Here is a 19,961-nt window from a genome sequence, read left to right as displayed (position 1 = left end):
GTATTTTTCTATTTAACTTTGATTTAATTTGATCAGTGGTTTTCACTGTCTGTTGGTGTGTGTTTGCACACCTGCATATGGATCTCCACACCCTCAGACCATCTGCTGTAAAAAGCTCTTATAAAGGTGCACAGTTTTGTGGTTTAGGCCATGGTTATTGTTTCAGCTTTTTTTTCCCCTTTCTATGTTTGTCTCACACAGTTAAAAGATGGTTGAGTAGTTTGTAGAATAAAGTTGGAAAATTTGTTCCTGGGTTTATGCTAAAAGAAGACAGTGATTTGTCAATATTCAACAGTTTATGGGAAGTGTGAATGTGCTGGTTTTGCAAAAGCAACATTAAACAATACTGTGTGTTTATCATCCTTGTTTAAGATGTGCGTTTCTTAGGCATCCGCAACACATGTTCTAGCATGCTTTCCCACATGCAGCTCTCTGCACTGGCAGGTCATCTGAGAGGCGTTTCTGGCAACACGTTTGGCTGCTGTGGACACGTGTTTGTGGAACATTTCTCAGCGATGGTTTGCTCCTGGGCAGTGTGTGTGTGTGTGTGTGTGTGTGTGTGTGTGTGGTGTGACTGACAGTTAGCTGCAGTCACATGTGCCTTATTTTAGGTGATAATAGTAATAATTATCGTAATGAAAAAATTTAAATGTCCGGATTAGTATCAGTTGGCCGTTTCGGACCTGTCCTTCCCTTATTGGTTCATTGACACAAGTAAAGCAGTATGTTGCGTCCACACCGTTTCATCCCCCCCCGCCACAGACGCGCGTATAGAGCGACGAGGAGGACGGCGCACGGTCTGGAAATACAGTAGAGTATTTTACAGAGTGCTGTAACAATATATTTATATTCATCTGTAATAGTGCCATACACACAGCCTCACACTGGAAGCACCATTAAGTTAAGCAGTGGTGCTGTAAAAGTCACCTTTAGAAAGTTTGCTAGAATTACGCGTCCCCCCCTCCCCTTTTTTTTAAACGTATTGTCAATCCGAGGATCGCCTTTTACTGCCTACAATGGCATTTCCGTGAAGCGCCGCTCCGGGAGTGCGGGTTAGAGCGCGGGGCTGGCGGGCTGTGCTGCGATCTAGCGCTCGGTGTCCCTCCGCTGGACTGCCGGCGACATGGGCTGCGGGCTGCGCAAGCTGGAGGAGCCTGAGGACAGCAGTCCGGGGAAGATCTACTCGACCTTGAAGAGAGCGCAGGTGGAGAGCAGGAGCGGCGGCGGCGCGCACGAGTACGTGCTTCTGGACTTCAGCTTAGAAGGTACGCAGGCGGATGTACGTTTAGGCTACACAAGTGAACAAAAGTGCGTTTCGGTCACCGCCGCCTTTTTCCCCCCAATCAAGTGCCCCTCGGAATATGACGGACGCTGAACTCCTTTTTGGCTCTGATGTATTAATTAATGCAACAGATTTCCACTTTCCTTTAACTTCTTAATCCGTCCATGCTCTGCACTAACAGAGGCATCTCTTGCGTCATTATAATAATGTTTAGGGTACTTTACCAGTTACCAGTATTTAATTAAACATATTGGAAAGGCATCCCATATTTTAAAAGGTGGGCGTGGGCCACTACATCTATTGCTGTAAACCAGGCAGAAGTGGGTCACCCGGTGGCCGCGTGCGCGTCCTCGTGCGCGTTTCTTTGAAAACATGGATTCGCCTCGGTGTCCGGGGGGGGAAAGTGTGCGTTTGCAGCAGAGGTGTTTTGCACAACGCGTTATTTTCAGCGGGTGGCATTTTGTTCTCTTCTTAACTGTACGATGCGATGGCTGCGGTTTTAGTTCGTATGACCTATTCCTGGAGAGAAGAAAAAAGAGAGAGAGGAAAAAAAAAAAGGAGACTGAGGTGAAGTAACCCATTTATAACGGTGTCCTACATTGAGCAGGACTTAATCCATGAAGCAGCTGGACACCACGCTGAAATAATCCCTCATTCATTGCAGTGCATTTGTTCTTCGCTCAGTTTCCACGGTAGTGAGGCTGGGAGTGTGAAATCAGAATTTCTATCTCATTCTAGTAGTTAAAGATGGGACTGGGGCTCCAGTGTTTTACTGAGATTTATCAGTTTACCCTTTTCCCCCATAAGAACTGCCTCCGTCGCTGGTAGTCAAAGGATAAAAGTACTACATTTATGATCAGCGTAAAAATAAATTCATACAAATTGGACATACCGGGCACAGCTGAAAGCAGCTCAAATAGGAGATCTAAACAATGTGTGTTCTGATAAAAGGGCTTGTAAAATACCGTGATCCCTCACCACAATATCGGTGTGTTTGCTGAAGTTGCCCTGCACGCCACCTGCACAGCTGGAATGTTTTGTTGGTTTTTTTCGTATTATTTTGTGTGCTTGGTTTCTGCTTTCAAAGTGACCGTTTTTGCCTATTTATGCTTCTGCATTCTTACCTGGTGCAGTTTGAGCTATTCGCCGTGTTTGTTAATGCAGGGGTTCTTCCCAAGACGGAGTGAAGAAGCCCCACATCCCTTTGTGGATCACTTGCATTTGTGTCCTGAACGACATTGTGTGTAAAATAAGTGACTGTGGGCCGACCTACTTGCGCAAAAGGAGACAGTTTTCACACCTGACCCACATTTCTGCTCCGATGCTTCTGCAGGTCTCTATCAACAGATTTGACACTGTTTTATATATCATTATGTCAATTGTGTCAGACATTTGATCTAACGGCTGAAATATTGGGCGTGTTTATTCATTTAGCCGATACTTTTCTTCAAAGTGACATAGCAGTCAAAATGTACTTTTGTCAAGTACAAAAATTGTGAAAGAACATTTCACAGTTCTGGACTTCTAACAAGGGGGTGTGATGGAGCAATGGGTTTGGCCTGTGCCTGCTCTCTTGTGGGTCTGGGGTTCGAGTCATGCTTGGGTTGCCTTGCGGTGGACTGGTGGTCCGTCCTGGGTGTGTCCCCTCCCCCTCCAGCCATGGCCCTCTGTTGCTGGGTTAGGCTCCAGCTCCAGACAAGCAGTTTTAGTCTGTGTGTGTGTGTGTGTGTGTGTGTGGACTTCTAACCAGTTCAGTAGCAAACAGGGAAAAAAAATGAAAGGATACAAAAGTAAATAGAACACATTACTTAAGGGATTCCTGCAATGGAGTACTCCTACTAGCCTCGAACCTTGTGGTTAGGATGGGTTCCAGACCATCATGGCCCTGACTCAGACAAGTCCTTAATTATACTGCATCTTAAAGAGATTCTAACCCTTATTTTTTGGAAAATGTAGCTGGAGATGTTTACAGGGTGTCATTAAGTTGGATCTATAACTTTTACAGAGAAACTTTTCTTTATTGTCAAAATATTTGAGTCAAGTATTTTGCATGGACACAGTGCTGCAGTCACTGGTGGTCAACTTTTCCGGCACCTTTAATCCCCCAGCAGGAACTGGTGCCAGGGATTACTGGAGCTTTCACTTTGGGCAAATAAATTGGTGATGCAGTTGTTTGTGCGCTTAATAAAGGAACAGAACAACACAAAAATGAAACATGAGTGTTTTCCTCAAGCATTGTAATATCACAATATCACTACTTTTTTTCTGAACATTTGAAGTAGTCAAATATCTGTCCTGTCATATTCTTTTATCCACTTCAGGAATAGCCTAGTCACTGTGTTTTTATTAATTATAGCAGTAATTATTATTCCTGTTTTTCTGGAAATGTTCCTGCACCATATGGATACGTTCATTTTTGTATTAGTATAATCTCTCCCTTTCTTTTGACCTTGAATACAATGCCAAAGAACTGTAGATTACTGGAGATTATGATGAATTTTTGTATCCACTGTTAGAAGGGAAGGGCATACGGACTGATGATTTATCTTACTTCACTGTAAACAATTGAGTTTCCATAATTTTGCAAAAGGATTACTTTGACCCAGATTTGTAAAGATTTTGTTTTAAGATGACAGCTGCAGAAAAACTGGGCTGTGATCTTCTAACATTTCATTAAATATATAAATACTGCATATACAGGGCAGCTGATAGCGTAGTGCTGATGGAGTTGCTGCCTTTCAATCCAAAGGCTGCAGGTTTGAATCTCACCTACTGTTGTAATACGCTTGAGCAAGGTGCTTACCTTAAAATCGCTCCAGTGAAATTGCCCAGCTGATTATGTCATTTAAACGTCCCAAAATTTCCCGCAGCGCTCTGTACTGGGTCCTCTTCCCTTCTCGATCTACACTTCCTCCCTCGGCCCGGTCGTAGCCTTCCATGGATTCAAATACCACTGTTATGCTAATGATACCCAGCTCTTCCTTTCCTGTCCACCTGGAGCATCAGAAATTTCTGCACGCTTTCCTGCCTGCCTGTCGGACATCTCTGCATGGATTTCTGATCACCACCTCCAACTCAACCTCTCCACAACAGAGATTCTTCACCTCCCAGCTGGTCTGTCCTCCTGTCACAATCTATCAATCAAACTGGACAATTCACTCATTTTGCCTACCTCCTCAGCTAAGACTCTGGGAGTGACGACTGACTCAAGTCTGTCTGTCTCTCAGCACATTGAAGCCACAACCCAGACCTTCTGCATAATATCCGCAGGATCTGTCCTTACCTCACAACTGATCCTGTCCAATTACTTGGCCAGGCCGTCGTGACATCCCGTCTGGACTACTGCAACTCTCTTGTGTGGCCTTCCCGCTACTGCCATTAAACCTCTGCAGCTGATACAAAACGCTGCTGCACGAGTTCTGTTTGATTTGCCAAAGCGTTCCCATGTATCTCCCCTACTCATTTCTCTGCACTGGCTTCCTATGGTTTCCCGGATCAAATTCAAGACCCTGGTTATTGTCTACAAATGCATCAATAGAACTGCTCCCAGCTATTTGACTTGATCATCCGCTACACCCCAACCAGACCGCTTCACCCGTCTACTTCTGCTCACTTGGTGGTCCTGTGCACGAAAGGTAAAGCGCGTAGGTTGTCAGTTCTGGCTCTTTTGTGGTGGAATGACCTCCCTCTCTCACTCAGAACTGCTGAAACTTTCTCTACATTCAAGAAGGCTCTGAAAACTCACCTTTTCCGGACTCACTTCGCCAAAGATCTCTCAAGCTGATGTATGGTGTAAATGTTCATTCACCATAACTTTATAATCATGCCCAGATAAGCCTTTACAGAGCCGCTACTCCTGTATTATATGTAAATGTTTTTTGTACGGGGGTGCGGTGGCGCAGTGGGTTGGACCGCAGTCCTGCTCTCCGGTGGGTCTGGGGTTCGAGTCCTGCTTGGGGTGCCTTGCGACGGACTGGCGTCCCGTCCTGGGTGTGTCCCCTGCCCCTCTGGCCTTACGCCCTGTGTTACCGGGTAGGCTCCGGTTCCCCCGTGACCCCGTATGGGATGAGCGGTTCTGAAAATGTGTGTGTGTGTGTGTGTTTTTTGTACCGAGGGGGCGCGGTGGTGTAGTGGGTTGGACCAGGTCCTGCTCTCCGGTGGGTCTGGGGTTCGAGTCCCGCTTGGGGTGCCTTGCGACGGACTGGCGTCCTATCCTGGGTGCGTCCCCTCCCCCTCCGGCCTTACGCCCTGTGTTGCCGGGTAGGCTCCGGTTCCCCATGACCCCGTATGGGACGAGCGGTTCAGAAAGTGTGTGTGTGTGTGTGTGTGTGTGTGTGTGTGTGTTTTTTGTACCTTTAAAAAAAAAATGTAGGAATGTGATCAGGATTAGTCTATCCTGAGTTTTGTGCACCTACTCGTGTGATGAACATCAGTGCATCAAGTGGAAAGAAATAAACTAGGTTTACTTAATAATCACATGTCTGCATCTATGTCTCTCTTTCTCCTAATGTAATGTACAAATTGTATTTTCTCTGAGATGTATATTGCTTGAGGGGGTGCGGTGGCGCAGTGGGTTGGACCAGGTCCTGCTCTCCGGTGGGTCTGGGGTTCGAGTCCCGCTTGGGGTGCCTTGCGACGGACTGGTGTCCTGTCCTGGGTGTGTCCCCTTCCCCCTCCGGCCTTCAGCCCCGTGTTACTGGGTAGGCTCTGGTTCCCTGCGACCCTGTATGGGACAAGCAGTTCTGAAAATGTGTGTGTGTGTGTGTGTGTGTGTGTGTGTGTGTGTGTGTGTGTGTGTGTGTGTGTGTGTGTGTGTGTCTGTTGCTTTGGAGAAAAGTGTCTGCTAAATGAGTAAAGATAAACTGGCTTCAGGTAATAGCTGGTTTTATAGTGGTTAGAACTGCTGCTTTTGGATCAAAAGGTTTCGAGTTTGAATCCCACCTTTAGCTGTAGCACCCTTGAGCAAGGATTTTACTTTAAGTTGCACCACTAAAAATTACCCAGCTGTATAACTGGGTAAATAGCTGTGAGCTGCTTTGGAGAAAAGTGTCAACTAACAGAATAAATGTCAAACTGAAAGTGTGTAAATTGCTGGTTTTGGCTATATTGTGGTTTAATGAGTTATCTCTGTCCCTCAGAACTGCTGAACCCCTCTCTGGATTCATCATGGATTTCAAAACATATCTTCTGGACCTATTTTTCCTCCGAATATCCCTACTACTACATAAGTTTGTACTGTATTACGCTCAGAAATTATACGTTTGCTACTTGTCTCGCTTCTTCTGAAGTAAAGTTTGTTGTGAAATTTACTTTTGTATACCTTGAATTGTATATGGCTTTGGAGAAATACATCTGTACATTTAATAAATACAAGGATACTGCATTTATGAACTCGAAGTACAACGTTGTACTTTAAGAGGCAGTACTGTCCCTTGTGATCTGAAATTCCAGGTTAGACATTGTTGTCCTTAACTGTTGTGGTACCTGGTGGATGTAGTTATGATGTATTTCTCTTTTTGCCTCCAGGCAGTCGCCCCACAGTGCAGAGTCTGGCCTCACTCTGTGATCTGCCCCAGGCTCTACAGCCCTATTACACCCAGGGCTACATGTTGGCTGCCCTTCATCCAGTTATTCTTTCTGTTGGTCGGACCCGGGGCCTGGCCTGCAGCCTGCTCTACCGGGCCATCCTGACCCGCCCACGGTCCAGGTGCCCGACTCTGACCCGGTCACATTGAGTTCTCACCATAGAACACAATTAGGATTAGAAGTTTGTTCGCAAGTTGATTCGTTCATAAATCCAAAGTAACTTTTACCGCTAAATAACAACGAACACAGGCTATGTAAGATGTCCATCACTGTTTATGCTGGTTGTTTAAAAAAGACTTCAGATCAAGCTGTAACAGGTAACTTACTTTCCAGATCATGTTGATGAAGTGAATAGAAGCTGAGCGACACTGCAATAGTGAGATAGTGGTTTCTGGAGAACTAGAACTCCTGTAGAGTCTAAAAATTGCATGGCTATAATGAACATACAATATTTTTCAAGATGCAATCAGATTAGAAAGAAGGAAGTGTTTACTGGAAATGTATATGAAGACACACAGAGGATTGTATGTACAATTGTACTGAACTGATATTAAGTACCATTGTCTGTATTCTGCAAAGGGTTATGTCTTTGTGCTCTTCATCCTGTGATGCTTTTTGGTGAAATATCCTGCTGTGTTTCTCACACAGATGAATGTAACGTGACATGCCATGGCTGGTGTTCCCTCTCCTTCTTCCTTTCTCCTGCTGTCTCTGCCAACTTAATCCGACCCCTGCTTCACCATTTGGTTATATTTAATACATTACACTTTTTTTTTAAAAGATGACACTTTTCTTTAATGCAGCTTAGTGTTAACTTGCTTAGTGTTTCACCCATATCTACAGTTTTTGTCCCTCTTCCTCCAAATCCCTCATCCGTCATAAGAACTCCTATTTTCCTATGAGTTCAATGTGCAGGTGCACAGTTACAATGAACAAGGCCTGTGATGTGTCCCACTTGTTGCTCAGTCTCACCTCTTAATTACCTTATTGATGTAGTTGCCCAGATAGTGCCACCTCACCTGATAGTTCAGCTCTCAACTTGGTTTAAATCAGGTAAACCTAAGTCCCATCCTGCACTCAGAATGAGCATTTGGCTGTGTCATGGAGGGTGTGCACTGAAACGTGGGTTCTGCTTCTGTGCTGCAGGACATCCATGATGCCCCTGTGCCACAGTGTCCCTGTGCTGAGGGTGGAGGAATGGCCCCTTCCAGGGGACTCTCTCACCAACAGTACTGTGCGAGCCCTTATTGACAAGGTACGCCCATCTGACCCCCAGTTGATCTCCTCTTAGTCATCTCATAGAGTTCCTTTACTTAGCAATGTTTCTGCCTGTTGTCAGCCTTCTCCGCTGCTCTCAATAATGCCCATCCTCCTCTCTGTGTTTTTGACCTTCCTTCGCTGTCAGAAGTCATCAGCATCAGCAGCGTTTCCTTTGGAGACTTAATAAGGCAACTCTGGATCAAGAGTACACTGTGTCCATGTACAGCGTAGGGTTAGGAGTTAGGAGTTGAGGTTGCCTGAGTCATACAGTAAATGCCGTGGTGAATCTGTAAACTTGAGAAGCGAACATTTGTTCTCCTGTTTCAGCTCAACAGATGTGCTCAAGGTGGTTGGAGGTTTGTGGGCTCAGTTCTCCAGCAGGCGGGTGACGGGTCCCATGCCTGCAGTGGATACATGCCCCCAGCTCAGGCCCCCTCTGAATACAGAGACCGGGAGAAAACCAGCTACAGCCGTGGTGAGAGCACAGTCTGTAGATGAGTGGCGATGGCTTACTGTAATGTTGCTGTACTTCTGTAAAAGACTTTTTTTTTTTTTTTTTAAAAAAAAATAATAATTTCTCTTCGGTAGAGTAGATATTGATTTAGGAACTAATCTGGAACCATGCCATCCAATCCCGTTTCCCTTTAGCTTGGGCAGAGAGGTTGTCTCTAAGCTTAATGAAAAAATAACAGCCCTTAGCACAGTGACACTTTTTTTTTGCACTGCCTGTGTTTCTCAGACCTGAGACTACTGGTCCTGTTCCATTCTTGGGCCCCGTGTTGTCCCCCTCTGGACCCCGCGTTCTACTGCTACCACCATGGGGCACTGTCCATGAGAGTCTCACGAAAGGGCCACGTCCTCAGTGCGCTGGAGGCCGATTGGCTGGAAATGACCGCCATGTACTACAGAAAGGGCTGGTCGCTGGTGGACTCGTTTGTGTACTGGGACACTCCGAAAGGTACTGTTCACATCGCAGTCACTGCCTCTTACTACCTGCTCTCAACCAGCTCTGTACTTTCACATTAATTCACTTAGCAGATGCTTTTCTCCAAAGTGATGTACATCTTGGGGAGCGATACAAAGAGCTCGTTACACCAACAGGAGGAGAGATTTGGATGCAGACATGTGACTCCTGAGTACAGTTGATTTGTCAAATTCCACCCTATGCACCGTTTTTTTAACAGTTCATACTTTACATCTTTGCATTTATGCATTTTTAGTGATTGTCCTTGTCTGTATATTGCCCTGTTGCTACATTGTTCCTGTTGTGATGAAAAGAAATATCGAATAACTGTAGTACAGTTTTGTTTTATGGATTTCATGTGTAGCACTGTCCAACATGGCCTAGAATGCATGTTATGTTCTGTTCGTTCACAACTCCATCTGCCAGTTTTCCCCAAAATGTGTTGGAATGCTTTCTTTCACCTCTTCATTCTTTCGTTCCCCTTCTTTCCTCTCCTACGCCTGCTTCCTGTTCTCTCACTCCTCTCTTAATGCAGCGATGTATAGCCCACCAGCGGACCCTCATGATTTTACTTCCCGGCTAATGGAATGCTAAGAGTTTATTTATAGAATTTGCCAGAACGAGACCATCAGAATCTTACCCAAAGTCCCTCATGAAATCTGTTTCTCGGTCGCATAAAGGTGGAATTGTACACCTGTCACCTCAAACTCTTGTCTCCTTCACACTGTAGCTGAACACATTGCTGAGAGAGGGAGTGACGTATAAATATCCCCATGGAACTATGAGGGAAGTTGAATTCCGACAAATAATGCTTTTTCCTGTTACCAGGTAAAAATGCACTCAGAATATAAACTGCATGTGTTTATGGAAGGAATTGGTCAACAGTCTTTGTTCATTAGAAGTTTGTGGAAGGAAAACCTTTTCATTTTCGATCATTTTTAAATATTTTTTTTTCCAAAGTTTATTAAAATATTGTCATGAAAAATCCGTGTGTGTGTATTTACCATATCTCTATTCAAGATATTTATAGAAGCTTATGTGAAAATTAATCGGGGCCAGTCTGTCTGTTTTATTAAGCTTATTGACTGCATAGGTGATAAAGTTGAAGGTAGCCGGTAGCTAACAGACATTGAACAGGTTTTGTGATGTGTTGTCAGTGGCTTTGAGTGGGAGATTGTGCACCCTGCCCCGTGCCCTGTTTCTGGAATAGGCTGCAGATACCCTGACCCTGTACTGGACAAAATGCCTTTTGATAATCGGTAGATGGGTTTGAGAATTTCTTTATTATACCTTTTTCTGATATTTTTACTCAACCTGTCCTGTGAAAAAGTGGATGGATATACAGTATAATATGTATTGTTCAGCTTTTATTGATTGTGACATGGTAAGTGACTTTCAAGTTGTGAAGAAACTGAGTTATGAACAGACCTCCTGTCCGAATAGTATTCGTAAGCTGGGGAGCCAGTGTATTTTGAGCTAAAGGATGTGCGGTGTGTCAGCGAACCAATTGCACTCCTCTGGTTGTGTCTTAGGAGAGCCTGTTCCCCGGTCTCTCGAGGGCCTGTTTGTATATGAAGAGTGCAGCACTGCTCCCCCATCAAACGACGCCGTTGTCGTGGAGCAATGGACTGTGGTCGAGGTGAGGGGTTAAACCGGCAAGCCTTTGAATCTCAAAACAATTTTTTGAACTTGAGTCTTGGTACATTTTTTGACACTTGTGGATAAATTGTGTTGGAAGATTCTGACAAATTATTAATTACATTTAAACTGGCGATATACACCACACAAATGGCCAGTACTATACATACTATAGATATGCAAGCATATTCTCCTGTGGATATTGTATAATATGTGCATGCCTAATGTTCCCTAGGGGTCCAACGTGAAGACAGACTATGGGCCACTCCTGTATACCCTAGCTGAGTTTGGTTGGCTGCTCACCTGCGTACTGCCCACACCCATTATCCGCCACGACAGGTGTGTTGTACCGCATTTTAAGGAGGAGGGTTATGGGTTTGCTCTGCAACTTACTGATACTGAGTTGGTCTTATTCTGTTCAGGTCACAGCAACACACACTTGCGCAGACTTAGTCTCAGTCTCCCTCTTACACATGACATTCTAGTCTGCGTTTCCATGGTAATCTATTATTTCTGTGTATGTATGATTTCCATGTGTTAGTCTAAAAGAGGTATTTATAACTTGTATAACTACTTCTTCCAGTGAGGGTAATCTGGCCACAAAGCAGGTTTTGTTCCTGCAAAGGCCCATCTCCACGCAAGCAGTGGTGCCTCAGCAGAAGCAGGTAGGAGCTTTCACATTCCTTGCACACTCCTTTCAGCACTTTGCAAGTCTTCCGTTCAATTCTTTTTCAAATCAGTCGTAATGAAGAGCAATGATACGTTGTTCTCTGAAAACGTTAAGGAAGGTACACCGGGGTAACTGAAGTTCAGTCCTCGTAGGGCAAAACCAGCAGGTTTACTACAGTGCAGAGAGGGAGATAACTGTTTGTTAAAGCCAGTGCTTTACTGTCAGCTTTGCCTTTAGCCGTCTGTACACAGACTTTCATTTATTCATTTAACACACACATTTCTGTACAAAACAAGGTACAACTCACTCACTCACCCACCCCACTTTAAGGACTTGTGCCACTCATTCTTACAGGGACTCTCATATAAGCTTGTGCACCATGTCTGTGGTGTCATGAGTCTGACCACTCAAGCTGAGTTAGTGCCCACTTATTGCACACGAACTGCTGTGCGGTCCCAGGACACTCAAAATATGTACCGTCTCGGTTCATGTATACGTGACGCACTGTACACTGGCTCAAAAAAAAAAAAAATCTCCACACACAACCCCCCTATTCAATCCCAACTGGTGACTGGTTCATAAGAAATAATCGAAAGTCCAAAGACATGCTGTTCAGGTTCCCCATAGTGTGTGAGTGACACAGAGAGAGTGTGTTTCACTAATGCACGGATGAGTAACCCCTTGTAAGTAGTGTATCTAGCAGTGTAAGTCACCTTGGTGAGTAAGGTGTGTGGGCTGATAGCATTACATAGAGTTCATTGTAAGTCGCTTTGGAGAAAAGCGTCTGCTAAGTGAATAAATGTAAATGTAAATCAAAACAACTTCTATGTCCAGGCCCCTGGATGGCACATGGATGTAATTTCAGACATGAATTAAGTTTGGATAATGGGGGTTTGATCACTTATAACACTGCACAAGCTGGACAGAACCCTTTGGTAGCATAATTTCACATGGGGGGGGTGGCAGACGACCTAATATTAGAATACTGTATATATGTCACGGGGGGTGCGGTGGCGCAGTGGGTTGGACCACGGTCCTGCTCTCCGGTGGGTCTGGGGTTCGAGTCCTGCTTGGGGTGCCTTGTGATGGACTGGCGTCCCGTCCTGGGTGTGTCCCCTCCCCCTCCAGCCTTGCGCCCTGTGTTGCCGGGTGGGCTCCGGTTCCCCGTGACCCCGTATGGGACAAGCGGTTCTGAAAATGTGTGTGTGTGTGTGTGTGTGTGTGTGTGTATATATGTCATGGAAACCATTTTCTCTCTAATATTTTCAGTATACTTAAAATACCGTATTTATATTTACAACTGTTACGATACAATGTGAAACCGTTTATTACTAGTGTTCTTCAAGCACAATGATGTGAACTGTGCCTTCTCTTATACTGTATGTAATGAGGTGTCTGGCTATAATGCACCAAAACTGTGCGCTGATAAAGGGACAAGATTAACATTTCATTTTCTCTACTGAAGTCCTGCCGGAAAATGATTTCGAGCAGCACTGGGGTTCGAGTGCACGCTGACGAGATGGCCCTGTGCACAGGAAGGGTTCAGGAGACTTCTGCCTTCGAAGAGGACTACTCCAGCACCCTGTCCCAGCTGGAGAACAGCTGTTTTGAGCAGGATGACAGTGCAAGCGAGGTCACCTGCATGTGATGGATTGCATAGATTGTCCTTCAACGCGCCACTTCTTTCTCTGGTTTCTTTGCCATGAGCAATATAGTAGATGTAGACTTTGTTTTACGTTGAAAACATCTTGAATTCCTGAAAAACCATAAATATCCTTTTTTCACCAGGAACACTCTAATATTGCAGCAGTTGCTGTAATGTAACAACTGTTGCATGGTGGTTACAGTTACTGCCTTTGGATCCAAAGGTTGCAGGTTCAATCCTCACCTCTGGCTGTAGTACCTTTTAGCAAGGTACTTATCTTAAAATTGCTCCAGTAAAATTACCTAGCAGTGTAAATGGGTAAATCATTGTACCGTAACACTGGAAGCAGCTTTGGAAAAAAAGCATCAACTAAATGAATAAATTTAATATTCCACAAAGTGAAACGACGCTCTCTCTGAAAGTGGAAACACTAACACACACAAGCACCTTTAAGCATCGCTGTGGGGACTTGACTTTGAATCTCTTCATTTCTTTTACGATTCATAAGTCAAACGAAGACAAAAGTGGTAAAAACACACATCTTTTCATTGTATGACTGGCTAATATAAACACACATGCAATGTGTTGATGAAATAATAATGGTGCTAATTCAGGTCTTTTTTATGTAACTTAAAAAAATGTATATTTGCAAACAGTATTTACATTTTATTGCAGAACTTGACACTTTTCGCTGTGCAGAAAAGTAATGCAACTCAAGTACTCACCGTACTGGTTGCAGCACAAGCTCATTATCTTTGAAGGGCGTACGGAGAAACTCTTCTGCATTCTTGCATTCTTCCCTTAGGCAACCACAGGAAACGGACGGATCAGACAGCCGGGCCGCAAGCCCGTCGGACTTCCCACAGACGTATTTATTTAGAGCAGTTCAACTAATTCTTGCGTTGACATTTTATGAAATTTGGGGGGGGGGGGGGGGGGCATTTCATGCAGATCGACGACTCTTAAGTTGCCTGTAGTGTGACAATGTGTGTGGCTACCGTAAGTAAACAATTCGCAACATTCTATAGTAAATTCATCCTTTAAAAATGTTACCAACTTGTTTTGTGTTTGGCAATGTACTTGTCTCATGCATTTTTACATTGTTCCTGAAAAAGCTCCAAATCCAGAAAGATGGAAAAGTATAAATTTTTAGGTTACCCCTTTGTAAAATTCACTATACATACCACACCACTTATATGACTTATAACAAGTCAAATAATTTGGGGAGGGGGGGGGGGGGGGGGTAACTAAATACTACAGACAGCAGCACTGGGTATCGATTAGTTTTATTACGTATACTGGAAGTAACAATAAAATTTTAGTTAAAAACCAGAAAGTATAAAGATATGACAGACATGCTGTAGCCACCCACACAATAACTTAAAAAAGAAAAAGAAAAAAAAAAAAAAGTGATTTAACAAGTGGCATTCCTGCACAGGCAGGTCAGAGAGAGCCAGACAGAGTCCAGGGGAAAGTTGTCATTAGGTGTTAAGGAATGGGGAAACATGTACAGGGACTCAACACTGTGTATTCTGTGCATTTACACCTCACAGACACAATATTCGCAAGTTTCTGTAGTATGGAAAGATGACCAGACTGCAATGACACTAGAGCGCCGCCTCTGGCCGCTTGAGCCCGATGACCAGACGCGCATGTTTTAGATGCATTATGTTTCTGTACATCAGGCCTCGCTCTCCCCCGCCGTGGCGTTCTGCACCTCCTCCTCCAAGATCGGCACGATCAGGTTGTCTTTAGACATCAGGTTGTACTTCATCACGAAGCGCGTGAACCGGTGACAGAGGAAGGTCTCGTTCTGTGCGGGTGGGGGGATAAAGTAATGAGACGCACAGATACACTGACTCATCAGGGCCTAATGCGGCAAGAACTTCTAGCCCGGACACGCACATTGCGTAAACTGCATTTACATAAGAGCGAGCAGGCTACTGCAGCTCCAGTTCTCGGACAGTATTCCGGGTAAAACGTACGGAGCAATTTTCCCTTGCTTGGGACTCACCTCATACTTGTCAAATATCTGCCTGTGGTGGAAGTAGGCGTGGGAGAATATCCGGTAGATGCGCCGGCACACGGAGCCCAGCTTTGCTACAGATGACTCCTTAATGCTCACTCTGGTAACGTGTGAGAGACGGAAGGAGATGGTGCATTTGCAAATCGCTCCACGTTTCAGCAACACGCCATGTCCGCAATTACCGTATTAAACCGAACACCAAGTAGAGCTCACCGGCTTGGGAAATACTTGTTACTGTTCAACAGGCAGGCTGCCCCATCCAGCGTGTGCCTCGTGTAGTCAATGGCAGGACACTGAAGGTACAAACACACACGTTAAAACAGCAGCAATGCAGCGACTATGAGTGCCGCACGCGATCACGGGGCTCCGACCTCTTTGGGAGTCTTATGTGCCGCACACAAGAAGATCCACTGCTCTGTGGCTGTCATCTGGGTGCAGGTGTCAGGGTGACACTCGCTCTGCAGGGGGGGGGCACAGCGCACATGACAAGTACACGCACGACAATGTGGACAAAGAATGTCTCCAAGACGTGCGAAATGAAAGGCGCTGGGTCAGCAAGGTACCTGCAATTTCACAGCCAGTCCATTCAGCTCCAGGCAGAACTGTCTGGAACACAGAAAGACTCATTACAATCATGGTATCAAAGCACACAAGGGAGCAGAAGAATGTTGCCGTGGAAACCAATCCATACGTCTTGCTCAGAAACAGGAGAAGCTCACAATAGTACGAGCTCCGAGTACCTGAGGTGCTCGTACTTCCAGACGCCCTCATCCTGTCCCTCCGGAGGCTCCAGGATCTTGTCGATGTTGGAACAATCTGAGCGGATATTCTGCTGAATGTACTGAGACAACAGAGACGATAAAATACACGTCAACTTCAAATCCCACTGAGCACTTCTCTAAACGCAAAACACAGGCAAAGTTGAACCAAACTACAGCCTCAACAGGGTCTCTGCGTTGACCTGACGGAACCTGAACGAAGGATTCGGCACTGAGCTATGAACATCCATAATCCAAGGCGCTCACCTGCTGCACAGCCAGGGTGCTGTCCATCTCCTCGAAAGACTCATCGGGCCAGTTGTAGAAATCCTGCAGCCAAGAAAGGACAAGTCATTCTTCGTACAATTTTGCCGCAAAGGCCAACTATGCCCACGGGACGACTGGGCGTCGTCACAACTTCCTGTCCGGCTGGGAAACTATGTAGGCCACCCATTTCCACCCGCTCTGATTATTCATCTGCTAGAGCTCTTCCAGAGACACTTTCCCATGTTATTACATGCAGATCATGTGCAAAAATAGACCGGTTCCAGTGCAGAGGATCAACCGCTGGGAAAGACTTTTTACAGAAGACATGGCTTCACCTGTGAAACAAACAAAATTAAGGACTTTATTCATCCGCTGGGTTCTTAGCAAAACATTATTGTTAGAAAAGGAAAAAAAAAGGGTTAACACATATATTTACAGGTAGCCCTTAAGGTACAACATATGCGAGTTATGACCTAACCGGACTTGCAGCCACATTCCAGCAACCCGATTAAATTGTGTCGGACTGTCTCAGGATCACGGGGCACCACAGACCTAGATGCTTCAGCGAAAACTGTGCTACATAGAGTATTATTTCCCGTTTACATGAATCCATTAAATCTGGTGCTTTTATTCAAATGTTCAGTTACCTGCAATTATTGTGCCCTACAGCGCTGGTCATTTCACTGTTTAGAACACTACAGCACTGCAGTGGGTGGGATTCGAACCTGCAACCTTCGAACCGATTAGTGAAAATACGAGCGATGCGATATAACGTGTTTTTGTGCGCTGAGCTTTACATGAAGATCATAATTTATAACCTAGTGTTGATAAGTCCTTGTTTATGAGGGTAGGGGATTCGGAGGAAAATCTCGTCGGAAGTCGAGGACACCGCCGCCAACCCGCGACCAACGCGAATTCTACAGCTGCAAAAAGGTGGAAATCGAACCAGAATCAAACTGCTAATAATTATTAGAGGCGAACAGCAACAGCACGTGAATAAACGACCGCAAAGGCGCACACGGGACGCGAAGGGAACTGGGATAAGCGGGGGGATCCTCCAGAACTGACAGAAAAGCTCCGCTTCGCTCTGGTTGTTTACCGCCGTCCGCCATCACGCGCAGCTCGCACGAGAACGGAGGCACGAAGACGGCGACGCGTTCGCACGCGATCCCTTCCCCTCAGTTCCCATATTTCCATGTTTCCATGTTTCCGAGCAGCAGCCAGACAAGGAGGCCCCGCCGCGGCCCTTGTTGTTCCTGTTTCTAATGATAATGGCACCGTCGGTTAAAAAAAAAAAAAAAAAAAAAAAAAAGCAAACAAAAACACGCCTCTCTCGGTTGCACCTCCGGCGTAAACCTAATTCATAGTTACTTTATTGTGAGCCCATACGATTCTAGCTGGAACGTACGAACCTGGGCCTTTGTTCCCGGACGATTCCTCCTGAGAACTGCAGTACCCTCCGCCATGACCATCGCGCCAGAGTCCCCGGATGTGCAGTTCCGCTCTCCGTCGGCGGGGGGAGCTCTTCTGGGAGAAGGTCACCCTTTCGCCACATTTACTGAGCGATCATATGAATATTGTATTGATCAGAAAATGGTTATTGATTAGACCGTTTCTCTGGGTGTGCCCTACCGCATAGCGTGTCCCGAACGCGGAGCACTGCGACCCGGCTTTTCACAGACCGAAATTGACAACAGATGTATGAATATCACCGAGTCTTGTTTGTGGCCCCGAAGTCAAGACAAACGTTTTTTAACCCTTAAAAAAATTATGATTTATTGTGTCTCTTGTAAAATACGCAGTTACACTAACCATAACCCTGGCGACTGTGATAATGACCATCTCTCTATCGTTAGCTCACAGTACTTAGGAGTGTGTGGTTCAGAGGTAGAAATCGAAAACACAGTATAACACACTTGTGACCTTCCCTAATATACCTGTACTCCCTATAACATAACTGCCCTCTTTCCTTATTCTTACATTCCTCTAAAAACTGCAAACTATCATAACACTTTCCCGTTTTCGATAATTTGTCTCTCAGTCACACAATAATTAGTAGAACTGATGTATTAACATAATGAATCCAAAAAGTCACTGCTGTCTTTCAGACTAAGTTTGACATTGGTTGTCTATAAAAATCCACATGACTGAATTAAGCATCATATTTTTCAGATACACGCAGAAAGACTGTCAAAACAGCCACTACTTTTAATGGTGCACTTTTGCAGGTAAAAGTGCACCATAGTAGACTGGGATCACACCTGCGCTTTACCCTCCCTTACCTTGCTCCCTCTGGCGCCTCAACACTATCTTCGGGAAAAGAGTTACTTACAGTGAGTGTGTCAGTGATAGAGCAGAAATTATTTAGATCAGTCAGTTTATCAGTATGGGTTTCTTTCGTATCAGACATCCTGTGATGCACTTGGACCCTTCAACACTGATGTAACCTGGTGTCATTGGATGTTTGGGGCCTTTCTGCTTCAGACAGCTTCACCTAGCTAATTGTTCTTTTAAAAAAGTTAAAGTTTCATACTTCTACTAGATATCCGTTTGGAACTCATACATACTAGTATTTATTCTATTGAGCTGAGCCCATCTTCTTGCAAAGCAGCTTACAGTCATCATCATCATCTGAAATCGCTTGTCCCAGCTTACAATCTTTGGTTTCAATACTAAGATACTTAGTAATTTACCCATTGATACCCATAGTTTTTTCCTGGAAAAGTTCTGGCTAAGTGTCTCATACCTACTAAGATCCGCAGTACCGCAAAGCGCAAATACACGGAAGTCCTGCAAGCGCGCAAAAAAAAAAAAAAAACCCGCTCGGAGGGGGAGAAAATTGGTAACCCTGAACGAGAAGGTGATTGGCGCCCAGTTACAAAGAGTCATTTAAATTTGATTGGAGGGGGGCACTAGGCGGCAACGATTTTTTCCATTGCATGTCTCAATCAGGTCCTCTTTCTTCCCATAACTTGTGGTTGTTGGCGGTTGCTGTTGTATTTCTTGCTTCGGTTACTGTGTGAGTGAGTTGCTCGTCTAACGATGTCTGGCCGTGGTAAAGGAGGTAAAGGTCTCGGCAAGGGAGGTGCTAAGCGCCACAGGAAGGTTCTTCGCGATAACATCCAGGGAATCACAAAGCCCGCTATTCGCCGCTTGGCTCGCCGTGGTGGTGTAAAGCGTATCTCTGGCCTGATCTATGAGGAGACTCGCGGTGTCCTGAAGGTGTTCCTGGAGAACGTTATTCGTGATGCCGTTACCTATACCGAACACGCTAAGAGGAAGACGGTCACCGCCATGGATGTCGTTTATGCACTGAAGCGTCAGGGTCGCACTCTGTACGGCTTCGGAGGCTAAAGTTTGCGCTGACCTGTAAAACCAAGAACCAAAGGCTCTTCTAAGAGCCACCCACTTTCTTGGAAAAAGAGCAATTTCTTCTATGTAGCATTCTAATTCAGGTGTTTTGAAACAGCTGCAGTGCAACTTGCTCTTTTACTTCTACGAACGTACTTAACATTGTAAAATATTATCACGTTTGTTTCTTGCCTTTTGGCTAATACTTTCTTGCTACAAGATGCTGCTGTAGTGCTTAGAGGGGGTAGAGGTTACCTGTAGGTGGCTTGTCTGCCACTGGCATGGGGTGATCCATTCTCTGGAAGGCTCTTATTTTCTTTAGGTAGCCTAGCGATCCTAGTGTATGTCTAGTAGGTAGCATAACTATCATGGGGTGAACTAGAGACCTTATTTTCTAAACCCTTTATTAGTCTTACATTGTTTTGTACATGAAACTTTTTTGCCAAGAACTCAATCTGTGAGAAAGGAACTGCTGCTGGACTATTAATAAAAATAGGCAGGTGACTGAGCTTTT

The 19,961-nt window shown here is 45.0% G+C and overlaps 3 protein-coding genes across 3 annotated transcripts; 2 read left to right on the top strand and 1 right to left on the bottom strand.

Annotated features, from left to right (window-relative positions):
• The first annotated feature begins 1,078 nt into the window (after window positions 1-1,078).
• Window positions 1,079-13,072, top strand: rftn2 (raftlin family member 2). Its single transcript, XM_018732302.1, has 9 exons — window positions 1,079-1,265; window positions 6,809-6,989; window positions 8,015-8,123; window positions 8,456-8,603; window positions 8,868-9,086; window positions 10,625-10,731; window positions 10,966-11,069; window positions 11,314-11,395; window positions 12,866-13,072. The coding sequence occupies exons 1-9, from the start codon at window positions 1,124-1,126 to the stop codon at window positions 13,046-13,048; spliced, it is 1,275 nt and encodes a 424-aa protein (XP_018587818.1). The 5' UTR covers window positions 1,079-1,123; the 3' UTR covers window positions 13,049-13,072.
• Window positions 13,073-14,318: 1,246 nt separating this feature from the next.
• On the bottom strand, window positions 14,319-17,619 carry mob4 (MOB family member 4, phocein). Its single transcript, XM_018732324.2, has 8 exons — window positions 17,509-17,619; window positions 16,097-16,159; window positions 15,812-15,912; window positions 15,635-15,677; window positions 15,443-15,529; window positions 15,285-15,364; window positions 15,060-15,171; window positions 14,319-14,858 (listed from the first exon to the last, which is right to left on the bottom strand). The coding sequence occupies exons 1-8, from the start codon at window positions 17,566-17,568 to the stop codon at window positions 14,727-14,729; spliced, it is 678 nt and encodes a 225-aa protein (XP_018587840.1). The 5' UTR covers window positions 17,569-17,619; the 3' UTR covers window positions 14,319-14,726.
• A 1,519-nt stretch (window positions 17,620-19,138) lies between these two features.
• On the top strand, window positions 19,139-19,471 carry LOC108922304 (histone H4). Its single transcript, XM_029250711.1, has one exon. The coding sequence runs from the start codon at window positions 19,139-19,141 to the stop codon at window positions 19,448-19,450; it is 312 nt and encodes a 103-aa protein (XP_029106544.1). The 3' UTR covers window positions 19,451-19,471.
• Window positions 19,472-19,961: the final 490 nt, after the last annotated feature.

Source organism: Scleropages formosus, chromosome 1 (genome assembly GCF_900964775.1).
Source record: "Scleropages formosus chromosome 1, fSclFor1.1, whole genome shotgun sequence".
Lineage (NCBI taxonomy): Eukaryota > Metazoa > Chordata > Actinopteri > Osteoglossiformes > Osteoglossidae > Scleropages > Scleropages formosus.
Note: the sequence above shows the minus strand (reverse complement) of the source record. Positions and strands in the feature narration are given on the sequence as shown.

Excerpts from the sequence above, each read along its gene's own strand:
- rftn2 (XM_018732302.1), top strand. The coding sequence starts at position 1,124 with ATGGGCTGCGGGCTGCGCAAGCTGGAGGAGCCTGAGGACAGCAGTCCG. Across the intron at positions 8,124-8,455 it reads TGCGAGCCCTTATTGACAAG|CTCAACAGATGTGCTCAAGG; the intron begins GTACGCCCATCT and ends CTCCTGTTTCAG. Across the intron at positions 11,070-11,313 it reads CCCATTATCCGCCACGACAG|TGAGGGTAATCTGGCCACAA; the intron begins GTGTGTTGTACC and ends TACTTCTTCCAG.
- mob4 (XM_018732324.2), bottom strand. The coding sequence starts at position 17,568 with ATGGTCATGGCGGAGGGTACTGCAGTTCTCAGGAGGAATCGTCCGGGA. Across the intron at positions 16,160-17,508 it reads GTCCGGGAACAAAGGCCCAG|GATTTCTACAACTGGCCCGA; the intron begins GTTCGTACGTTC and ends TCTTGGCTGCAG. Across the intron at positions 15,530-15,634 it reads GACTGGCTGTGAAATTGCAG|AGCGAGTGTCACCCTGACAC; the intron begins GTACCTTGCTGA and ends CCCCCCCTGCAG.
- LOC108922304 (XM_029250711.1), top strand. The coding sequence starts at position 19,139 with ATGTCTGGCCGTGGTAAAGGAGGTAAAGGTCTCGGCAAGGGAGGTGCT.